The sequence below is a fragment of the Narcine bancroftii genome, chromosome 9 (assembly GCF_036971445.1).
Source record: "Narcine bancroftii isolate sNarBan1 chromosome 9, sNarBan1.hap1, whole genome shotgun sequence".
In the NCBI taxonomy this organism is placed as follows: Eukaryota; Metazoa; Chordata; class Chondrichthyes; order Torpediniformes; family Narcinidae; genus Narcine; species Narcine bancroftii.
This window is the reverse complement of record NC_091477.1, coordinates 66,264,104-66,276,162: the sequence shown is the minus strand read 5'-3', so window position 1 is coordinate 66,276,162 and position 12,059 is coordinate 66,264,104. Positions and strand designations below refer to the sequence as shown.

Sequence of the window (12,059 nt, the reverse complement as noted above, 5' to 3'; positions counted from 1 at the left end):
ACCACCCTGGCCATGCCCTCCTCACTCAGCTCCCATTGGGGAAAAGTTCAGGAGCTAGAAGACGAGCTCTTCTAGGGAGCTCACAAGGACAGCTTCTTCCCCGCTGCCATCAGATTCCTGAATGATCAAATGATCAAAGAACCAATGACACGGCCTCACTTTTCCTGCCCTATTATTGTTATTATTATTTTATTTTATTTTTTATAATAATGTTGTAAAATGGTTACATGTTTGCACGAAAATGCTGCTGCCCAACACAGAATTTCACGACATGTTCATGACAATAAATCTTGATTCTGATTCTGATGTGGGGGTTTGGGTGGTCAGAGAAAAGTAATGAAGACTTGGAATTTAGAAAGAAATAGGAAAACACTGAATGTAGTGAAAGGGGAAGTGATTTGCAGTCCAGGGCAACATTGAGAGCGAGTCGCTGCTATCACCGTGAGCGGTCAAGGCGATATATGGATATTTGTGAATCCTGAGTGAATTTAACAATTTCAGATCATGAAGTTTTCCTACTTGTATCAGTTCTGGCCAATAAAGGGTCATGGAGTCACACAGCAGGAACAGACATTTCAGTCCAACGAGTCAACAGCCACTATCATGCACCATTTACATATCTAATACTTTATTCTCCACACACTTGCCCATCAATATTCCCAGATTCCGCAACTCACATACACACTTGGGATCATTTATACGGCCAAATTACCCAACATTCAGCATGTTTTTGTGAATCTTGAAGAAACTGGAGGAAACCAACACTGCTACAGGGATGACATGCAGACTCCACATAGACAGTACCTGATGTCACTTCATTGGCACTGTGAGGCAGTGTTTCTAATGACTGTGCCAATGTGGGGTCTCAACTTCTCCCTCCACAGATGCCGTTTGACCTCTTGGGCATTTGTAGTCAGTGCTGTTTATTCTCTCTCTCTCCCCTTTCCTCCGATACACTCCCTCTCCTCATCCTTATTCATCTCCTCCTATTTTCACCTCAACTGCAGTTAACAAGCCCTCACCATTGGACCCATTTGTGTAGTTGGTCTCCCTCAGTGTGAGTCTGATCACAGACACTCCGTGTCCTCCAAACTCCTCCATATTCTTTGAATTTCAAACATCTCAAAATTACATCATTTCCTCATTCTAATTGACGTTATTTGCCTGAAACATCAACTCTGTTACCTCCCTCCACAGATAAAATTCAACTAGACAAACACCTCTCATGTAAAATCCATACATAGGGTCATCAAATGTTCGCTTTTGGATGAGGGCAGGTAAGAAATGGAGGTTGTTCTGTAAAGCGGGATCTATTGGATCAAGTGGCACCACAGATCAGTGAAAATAGAAAATATTTCACGAAAAGGATTACCATTCAGTTTGGCGTCCATGAGAAAGTTAGACCTTTCATTCTGTGACCATAATTGGCCCTTCATACTGTCAGCTCACGAGTTAGAAGAAGGAAATGTATTTACTTTTCATGGAGCGATCTCCTGAAGCCAAAGGCAGAACAAATCAAACAGTTTCCCAAAACACAGACCAAACCACAACATGATTATGATGAAAATACGTTAAAGATCATTGTCGCTCACCTGCGTTTAACTGGCTGAGTTAATAAGATTGTTCTGGGTGTCGGACTCCGTGTTCTGGTTGTTTAACTTTATATCTTCAGTTTGAAATGTTTACAAATCTTATTAACCATCACTGGGTGTGACACTCCGATGAAGGTTTTTGTAAAAATGAATAACCAGGTGACGTGATGATCCTTGAAAAGGGGAAGATAAAAATGAAATAAACAGAGTTTGAACGTCAATCACAACATTTCCATTCAATTAGAGTTCATGAGAATTAAGGTGAGGACAGAAATTTCAGTAAAGCTGAACGATTCTCTGTTTCTCTCTGCACAGATACTGTCTGTCCTGTTGAAAAGAGTATTTCCAGCTTTTGCTGGCAACTGCAATTAATCATCTTCAATCACCAAAGTCACCATGTTCATGGGGTCAGCTGGGGGGGGGGGGTTGGGGTGGGGGGGGCAGGAAACAAAGGAAGAGAGAACAATGTGGTCTGATGGGAACAGATGGAGTCAATGTTGAAAGAGTTGAAAGAGAACGATCAGGGCAAGTGAAATTAGCCATCAAGATGTACTGACAATAACCACACCAGTGGCTGGAATACTGGAGTATAAGACAGCTTTAATAAACTAATATGTACATTAAGAGGTCTGGTCTCTCAGCGAGACCAACCTGGAAGGCTGGACTGGTTTATATCCAAGGTCACCAGGATGACCTCTGGTGACCTAGTGGTGGAATTACATATCACCACACAAGATATTGAGGAAGAAAAATGAAAATAAAAAATTTCAGAAGCTCAAGTGTGAACAATACAAAGGGCTGGAAACAGTTCATCAGACAGTCTCTGGGGTAAAGAGATTGAGTGAACCTGTTCCTTTTGTGCAGCAGGAAAAAAAGAGAGGAAACAAGATGATTTAAAGTTTGAGAGAATATGCTGCAAAAGAAACACATGAGAGGAAGTGAACACTGACGAGACAAACAACACACAGAATGCTGGAGAAAATCAATGGGTCGGGTAGATCTATAATCGTCAGTCAATATTTCAGGCCGAAACCATCCATCAGGGCTGGGATGGAAGAGGGCACAAGCCTGAAGGAAAGGGAGGGTGGAGGGGGAGGAGCACAAACTGCCAGATGAGAGGAGCAAGAAGGTGGATTTGGAAAAATGGGAATGCTGTAAGTGAGGAGGTGATTGGAGGGAGAGGCAGGGAGGTAAGGAAGGAACACTCTGAGGGGAGGGGACATAGATCATGGAAAGCAGAGGATAGGAGGGAGCTGGAGGAAGGAAGGTGTGAGTGACAGGCCGGTCAAGAGGGCAGGGAGGGGAAAGAAAAGAAAAAGAAGAGGAGGGTGCTAGAGAAATCAGGGACACCAAGGAGGGGTAGAAAACATCATTGACTGTCTATTGCCTTGAATGGGTGCTGCTGATGTACTGAGTTCCTGCTTTGCTCCAGTATTCCAGCCACTGATAGGCCCAAGTCAAGGATGTTGAATGTTAGTTGAGGACATCATCTTGTCAATGTGCGCTGATAGTTTTCAGATTTCAGATTTATTGTCAGAGAAAATACATGACATCGCATACAACCCTGAGATTCCTTTCCTTGCGGTCATGGCAGAATTTACCACTTATTGGTAGTGCATAAAATAAACTGTACACAATTTAAACAAGAAAACAAATAAAAGAACTGTAAGCAGATTATGAATGTAAACAAACTGACTGTGCAATACAGAGAGAACAAAAGAAAAGCAATAAAGTGCACAAGTACGAGTCCTTAAATGAGACCCTCATTAAGTTTGTTGTTGAGGAGTCAGATGGTGGAGGGTAGCAGATGTTCCTAAACCTGGTGGTGTGAGTCTTGTGGCACCGATGCCTCTTTCCTGATGGCAGCAGTGAGAACAGAGCGTGTGCTGGATGATGTGAGTCTTTGATGATTGCTGCCGCTCTCCCACAGCAGTGTTCCCTGTAGATGTTCTCAATAGTGGGGAGGGTTTTGCCTATGATGTCCTGGGTTGTGTTCTCTACCTTTTCATGGACATTATGCTCAGTGGTATTGGTGTCCCCATACCAGTCAGTCAGCACCACGTCATGATTGGTGTGACATTGCATGATAGATGCGAGAATAACAACCTGAGTTTCAACACGGACAGGATAAAGGAGATGATTGTGGGCTTCACAAGGACCAGGGATGACCTCCATCCACTATACATTAATATCTCTATAGTGGAGAGAGTAGAAGACACCAAAACTCTCAGAGTCCACTTTAGATGTGTTCTATTCTGGACACATAACAATAAAAGGAATAGCTTCTTTCCATGGGCAGTGAGAACACTCACACAAACCATCCGAGACTTTAGGATGTCCAAAACAATATTTACTTATTTGTTTTTCTAGATCTAATACTAGTTCTGTAGATGTATTGTTTGCTGTATGTGTGTTCTGTCTGGTTGTGTGACTACATGTTTGCACCAAGGATCAGGGAACGCTGTTCTGTTGGGTTTTACTTGTGCAATCAGATGACAATAAACCTGACTTGACTTGACTTGTTAGGAAGACAGAACAGAGACTGCACATCCTTAGATGCCTGAGTCAGGCAAGGCTCCCAGCCAGCATTCTGTCAATTTTCTACAGGAGCTTCATGGAGAGCGTCCTGGCCACCTACATCAGAGTGAGCTGTGGTTGCTGTAGCCCGTCAGATTGCAGATCAATCCACAGGACCATGAATGTGGCAGAGAGGATCATTGGGAATTCCCTCCCCACATCGATGTGATTTGCCGGGATTGTTGTTTAAAGAGTGCTCACAAAATCAAGGAGGCTGCCTTCCCCACCGGCTGCAGCATCTTCCAGCTATTCCCTTTTGGAAAAAGAGATGTGTATTAGTGCCAGAACCACTTGAGACTGAGAAACAGCTTTGTCCCATGGGCAGTGAGACTGCTGAATGACTGTAGAACTGGTAAAACCACTCTCCAAGACTCTACTATTTAATGATAACATTGATTTGAATGTGTATCTGTATCATTCATCTGTATGTGTGTTACGTTAGTTCATCTGTTCTGCACCATGGACAGGGAACGTCATTTTGTCATGTTTTTCTGATACAGTTGGATGATAAGTGAATTTTAATTTGATTATGGGGGTCATTGTCACAGTGAGAATTGACACCCCATGAAACTTATTGTAATCACTGAACTAAAGCACTGATTGTCAGTCCATTGACATCCCATCGGTTGATGCTTCAAACACTTGGTCAGGACTTCTGCAAAAATGATCTGAGGTGTGTCTATTTCAATGCAAGTATTGCAAGAAAGGCAGACGACTTAGAGTGTGAATTGGTATGTGGAATTATGACATTGTGGCCATTAGTTAAACTTGTTTTTACAAGAGGCAGGACTGGCAGCTCAATATTCCGGGATTCGGTTGGTTCAGATGCCATAGAGGGGGAGGGGTGGCATTGCTAGTCAGGGAAAATGTCTTAGCAGTGCTCAGACAGCACAGACCAGAGGGCTAATCTGCTGAGGCTATGGAGGGACTGCGGAGCTGGCATGGTGTGACCACGTTAATGGGGTTGAATGATGGCCCATACAATCTCAGTGAGCATTGGAGGAACAAACCTATAGGAAACATAAAGTTGTGAGAGTAGGTGACTTTACCTTTCCATGTATTGACTGGGACTCCCACACTGCAAAATGGCTGGATGGGTCAGAGTTTGTGTTCAGGAAAGATTCCTGAATCTATATATGAGAGAAAGTGTAATATTAGATCTCCGATTTGTGAATGATACAAGGCCAGTAATGGAATTCCGTGTAGGGGAACAGTTTCGGTCCAGAGATCATCATTTATTTTCCTTCAAGATTATTCATAAGAATACGTGTTGTGATTCTAATTTGGAGAAAGGTTAATTTTGAGGAAATAAGAATAGATCTCAAAAGTGTGGACTGGGACAAGTTGTTTTCTGGCAAGGAGGTGTTTGATAAGTGGGAGGCCTTCAAAGGTACAATGTTGACGGTGCAATGTATGTCCTTTTCAGGATTAAAGGCATAAGGCAGAATATTGTGGAGCTGTGAAAAAGATGAGTGGTTTATAGAAGACACAGGCAACAAGGATCAAATTAGGTAAATGACGAGTATAAAGAATGCAACTAAATCTTATGAAAGAAATAAGGAGGGCAAAAATAAGACACAAGTTTGTTTTGACAGACAAGTTGTTGAAAAAGCTGAAGATCTTATCAAGAGCACAGAGATATTAAGGGTCATAATTGGTTGCATGAAGATCAGAATGGTCGGCTAGGTATGAAGCCAAAAGAGATGCATGAGATCTTAAAATGATTCTTTGCATCTGTATTTACTCAGCAATCTGGAATCTGGCACAGTCTATGGAAGTGAGGCAAACAAGCATTGAGTGTATGGAATGTATACAGATTAAAGAGAAGGAGGTGCTTGCTGCTTTAAGGCAAATAAGGGTGGAAAAATCCCCAGGGCCTGACAAGCTATTTCCTTGGACCTTGAGAGATACTAGTGAAGAAATTGCAGGGGCCCTGGCAGATACATTTAACATGTCCTCTGTCACAGGTGAGGTGCCGGAGGATTTGAAAATATCTCATGTGGTTCCTTTGTTTAAAAAATGCTCTAAAAATAATCGTGGATTTTATAGGCTAGTAACTTTGGCATCAGTCTTGGGTAAACTACTGGGAGATGTTCTCAGAGTTTGGATATACAAGTATTTGGATTGACATGGATTTTATATTCAATATTTTATTTATTAAATTATAATGCATATATTGAAACATACAATTAATGAATAGAATTTTAAAACAGATCAAAAAATACATACATGATATTTTCAATAAACTAAACCCCTGCAATCCCCTGCTCCCTCCCTCACCCTCCCACCCAACTTCACACCCAACTAACTTACCCCAAAGAAAAGAAAAAAGAAAAGAAAGAATGAGAAAGAAGAGGAGATCAACCATAACAACAGAATTCATCAATTAAATCCCATGGATTAGAGTAACACCGCTACTGTGGGCCAGGGAGTTCAAAAACCCAAACCACTATAATTCAAATGAGGGCTTAAGTTTTACGATTAAAACAAATAATTATCACTCAGATTATATGTTATCTTCTCCACTGGAATACAAGACCTCAACTCCATATGCATGGTGCTTCTGCGTAGACATGTGCAGGCACACAAGGCCGAACCCCTGGTCGAGCAGGTGTTCCTCCCACACGCAAACCATAACTACGCATACATTAGGTTCAGCAGCGGCAGGGAGGACACCCTCTCTACAAGGGACCTGGAACCAGCAGGAGCACCCACCACAGCATAACAGCATCCTTCATCACAGGACCATGCCAGCCTGACACACTCTCCTGACCCCGGACAGCTGTGGGACACCCAAGACCCCCTGGGCACCCTGGACTCACTCCGATCCTAGAAAACGAACCGGACCCCCCACCCATCCAATGCCTCACACACACTTCAACTCCATCCACCCACCCCACCATACTGCACTATGCCAGCTGCTCCAGACCCGCTCGCGACTAGCCCCCGTTTATCCTCTCCAACCTTTGACCAGGATCCAACCCTGCGACAGTCGCAGAGACTGGCGGCCGCCAGACCATCTAAACTTGTAAATAATGTATATATGTTTGGGGCTTTTGGTAGAACATGAAATGTAACCTTCCCCCCCCACCCCCCCACTGGAAGGGGGTGAATGTGGTGATATTCCACCATCCTACTGCAGGGGGCAACCTGTGTACCTGCAAAAGAGCACTGAAGGACACGCCCCACCCTATTGGCTGCCAATAAAAATCTGGGATATAAGCTAGATCTGGCCCCTCAAGGTCAGTCTCAGAGCTTGCATAGCCACTCTCACAACACCAGCTCCGTGAAAATTTATATCGAATAAAGCCTGTCGGACAGACTTTATGCTTTGTGTCTGCTTTCTGCTCGATAACGCTTCACAATGAGTGATGTGGATCCTTGATGATTGTTGCTGCTCTCTGATGGCAGCATTCCTTGTAGATGATCTCAATGGTGGGAAGGGTTTTGCCTGTTATGTCCTGGGTTGTGTCCACTACCTTTTGGAGAGCTTTATGCTGAGGCTGTCCCCATACTAGACTGTGTGATGCAGCCAGCCGGTCAGTAAATTTTCCACCAGACGTCTGTGGAAATTTGTTAGGGTTTATGGTGTCATACCAAACATCCAGAAATTTCTGAGCAATTGATATGCATCCTGCAAATTTGTTGCTGAGTTTTGTTTCCACTTTGAACCATCTGATGGAATGTCCCTGGTGAAGGTGATTGGGCCTGGGTCACACTTCTGATAAACAAACAATGTTATGGGCCTGGAAAAACTGACCTTGGCCAATGACAACCAAATGTTTTGCTTTGACTTATTCCCTTATTGAACTTGTTTGATTTATTTATCACATAATAATCATGACCAGGATTGTTTGCATAGGTACAAAAGAAAGATAATTCTCTTCCTGGTATCTGAATCTTTGATTGCATCACATTCCTCAAAGGTTGAACAAATACATCGCATTGAACCTATTGTCCCTAAATCTCTCAAATCTCTCATTTTACATTGAAAGAGTGTGATTTCCCAGCAATACTTTATCATTATTTACTTGGTTGTTTTTTAAAATTATTAAAATAAATAGATATTCTTCCATTTTCTGAGCATGTGATTTCATCTCACCTCACTGACAATGGTTCATGTGGTGATATGTAATTAAACCACTAGGTCACCAGAGGTCATCCTTGGATATAAAGCAGTCCAGAGCTACAGACCAGCCTTCCAGGTTTGGCTTGCAGAGAGACAAGACCTCTTAGTGTACATATTAGTTTATTAAAGCTGTCTCATACTCACACTGCTGATGTGGTTATTGTCAGTACAGTTCACTTCATGGTTTCATTTACATTGACATTTGAAAGTCAAAATCAAAACACAAATTTCCACATTTTCAGCCATGCCTCATAAAGGAGTGTTTCATTGGTCCTGTTTCAGGAACATATCTGAACCAGTCAGACGAATTTGAACTACCTCATATGTTGAAACCCGGTAACATGACATTTTGAAGAGTTGCTCAGTGGGTTTGGGTTTAAAACCAGGGACCTTTGAGAATGTTAAAAGTCACTCAGCAGTTGGATGGAACAGAGTGAGAAGGAGAAGCCCTCAATGGGGCATGTGTCGTGAAAATGACCCTGGCCGACGGTGACTTATCAACCAGTCATGTCCGCCACATCATTCACCCATAATGTAAAGGAAATGAAAACAAATAAAGGAACAAAAAGAATTAAGTTCCATTTAAATTGAAGTTGCAATGTCAATGTATGTTTATGTATGATTAATGTAATGGGGAGATGTGGGGGGGCTGGTAGTCATGGTGGGGAGCTGGCTGATGGAGGACCTCAGTTTTCTTCAGGCTGACTTCCAGGCCAAACATTTTGGCAGTTTCTGCAAAGCAGGACGTCAAGCGCTGAAGAGCTGGCTCTGAATGGGCAACTAAAGCGGCATCGTCTGCAAAGAGTAGTTCACGGACAAGTTGCTCTTGTGTCTTGGTGTGAGCTTGCAGGCGCCTCAGATTGAAGAGACTGCCATCCGTGCGGTACCGGATGTAAACAGCACTTTTGAATTTTCTCAAAAAGAAGGGTCTCAGGGTGAGTGAATCCAAATTACAATTCGTACAACCAGAGGTTAAATACCTGGGTCATTTGGTAAGTCAGGGAACCAGAAAGATCAGTCCCAAAAGGATACAAGGTATTCTACAGATCCCACCTCCTAAGAATGCCCAAGAACTCAGGAAATTCCTTGGTCTAGTGGGATACTGTAGAATTTGGATAGAAAATTATTCTAATCTAGTTCGATTCCTTTACGATAAACTTGCGATTCTAGGGGGCGAAGCGCTAGTTTGGACGGAAGAAGAGATTAATACTTTTAACTTGGTGAAACAGCGCCTTATTAGTGCCCCAGTGTTGGCTTTGCCCAACCTTAATAAGTCTTTTGACCTTTTTACTAACGCAAAAGAGGGTGTAGCAACCGGTGTTTTAACACAAGAAAGGGCAGGCAGCAGGCAGCCAGTTGCTTTTCTCTCAAAAGCTTTGGATCCTGTTTGTCGTGGTTGGCCAGAATGTGATCAAGCTATTGCAGCCACTGGTATTTTAGTTGAAGAAGCACGAAAAATTACATTTGGCGCCCCAATGATAGTGCACACTCCTCACACCGTTCGCAATATTCTGTTTCAGCGTGCTGGTAGGTGGCTTACAGATTCTAGAACCTTGAAATACGAAGCGATCTTAATGGATAGAGATGATCTAACTCTGACTACAAGTAGAGAACATAATCCAGAAGACTTTTTAGTCTCTCCAACCTCTCCCAACGCAATCAATGAGTTAGAGCATATATGTTTGGAAGTGATAGACCTGCAGACTAAGATCAGAGAAGACTTGAATGATGAGCCTTTACAGGAGGGAGAACGGTGGTTTATTGATGGCTCTTCCCGCTGTATTGATGGCACTCGCTATAGCGGATATAGTATAGTGGATGGGAATGAGGGGGTAGTTATTGAAGCCGGTCGCATTCCCGGTCACTGGTCAGCCCAGTCTTGCAAATTATATGCCCTCTGTCGAGCTCTCCAAGGTCTGGAAAATAAGGTGGGCACAATCTATACAGATTCAAAATACGCTTTTGGGGTAGTGCACACCTTTGGGAAAATCTGGAAGGAACGAGGAATGATAACGGGAAAAGGACAGAAATTGATGCATGAGAACCTAATTGTCCAATCCTTGGAGGCTCTGATTTTACCTGAGGAAATACCTGTGGTCCATGTACGGGGCCATCAAACTGGTGACAGCCCTGAAGTACAGGGCAACAGACAGGCAGATGCAGCTGCTAAACAGGCAGCGCTCACTGTGAAAGTGGACATGCAGCTGTTACTCCCCATCCCACAGGAGCTTAAAAAGACTCGCATCTTTTCACAAGAAGAGGAGGTTTATATGAGGGATCAGGGGATGCGTCAAACAAGTGATGGGTCGTGGTGGACAGCCGAAGGACACCAAGTGCTGAATAAAGCTTTGGCAAGGCAAATGTTTGACCAGATCCACCAACAGACACACTGGGGAGCCCAGACACTTGTCGACACTTTTGTTCGCTCCTTTCATTGCTCAAGCATATACACTATAGCCAAGCAGAGTACCCAGGGGTGCCCAGTTTGTCAGAAGATTAATAAGAAGGTCATGCGCCAGGTAATGCCTGGCGGTCGCGATATCGCTGTACGCCCTTTCCAATGGATACAAGTGGACTTCACAGAGTTACCAAAGATAGGTGTTTACAAGTACCTGTTGGTGATGGTAGATCATTTCACACGATGGGTTGAGGCTTTCCCGACCCCGAATGATCGTGCCAGCACCGTTATCAGAGTACTGCTGGATTCTGTAATTCCACGGTATGGGATGATCCAGACCATTGACTCGGATCGTGGTACACACTTTACTTCTCGGGTACTCCAGGGGGTTTGTAAAAGATTGGGCATTGACTGGCAGCTCCATACCCCATGGCACCCCCAGAGTTCGGGCCGGGTTGAGCGAATGAATCAGACTTTGAAATACCACCTCACTCGACTTCATGAGGAAACTGGCCTCTCCTGGATTAAATGCTTGCCCTTAGCTTTAATCAGGATTCGCACAGCTCCTCGTAAAGACCTTGCTGTCTCACCATATGAGATGATGTTTGGTCTTCCTTACATGGGATTCCACACTGATACTCCCATCCCTGAGGCTAATGACCAATATATCTCTAAATATTTACAGCAACTGTCTGCTTCGCTCCTTGATTTAAAACAGAAGGGTTTACTAGCTCAAACTCCCCCCCTGGAGTATCCTATTCATTCTATTAAACCTGGTGATTGGGTACTTGTTAAAGCTTGGCAAGATAAACAACTAAAACCTGTCTGGGATGGCCCCTACTGTGTACTCTTGATTACAGACACCGCTGTACGAACAAAAGAAAAGGGTTGGAGCCACATCCAACGAATCAAACGAGCTGCTGAACCACAGACTACAGATTTTGAAAATCCACCCTCCACCTGGCGTGCAGTCCTTCATCCTGACTTGAAAGTCACACTACGCCGAGAAAAAGTCTTGTAATGTTGTTTTTAATTTTTATTGTACTATTTAATTGTTGCCTCCCAAATTCTGGGACATCACTGAAGCTTTCAAAATGTATTAAGTCCTCCTGGAATAGGGGCAGCATAGATGGCCATTATTTTACTTTAGAATGTAGACGGGACATAGATATAGGGTACGATCATAGTAACGTAGGGGTTAATATAGATTTCAAATGTGGACCAGGGGCACAGAACACCTCTCAATATGATGATTTTAATGGGTTTTTGGACTCTGCAGATATTTACAACATCAGTTTTAATGGTTAAGCACAAGGCAGATGTGGGCACAAAGGCAGACAGGATAATTGTCAGGATTGTACAT

The 12,059-nt window shown here is 43.3% G+C and overlaps 1 protein-coding gene across 3 annotated transcripts in view; it reads right to left on the bottom strand.

Moving 5' to 3' along the window:
• Positions 1–1,773, bottom strand: part of LOC138743729 (alpha-1,4-N-acetylglucosaminyltransferase-like) — a 42,291-nt gene extending 40,518 nt beyond the window's left edge. Inside the window, exons 1-2 of one of the 3 annotated variants that reach the window (XM_069899377.1) lie at positions 1,593–1,773; positions 1,373–1,493 (exon numbers count right to left, since the gene is read on the bottom strand). In XM_069899377.1, the coding sequence (XP_069755478.1) occupies positions 1,373–1,436 (64 nt within the window). In that variant the 5' untranslated portion in view covers positions 1,437–1,493; positions 1,593–1,773. The remainder of the gene's footprint in view (positions 1–1,372; positions 1,494–1,592) is intronic. The other 2 variants (XM_069899379.1, XM_069899378.1) reach the window with 2 other exon arrangements.
• Positions 1,774–12,059: the final 10,286 nt, after the last annotated feature.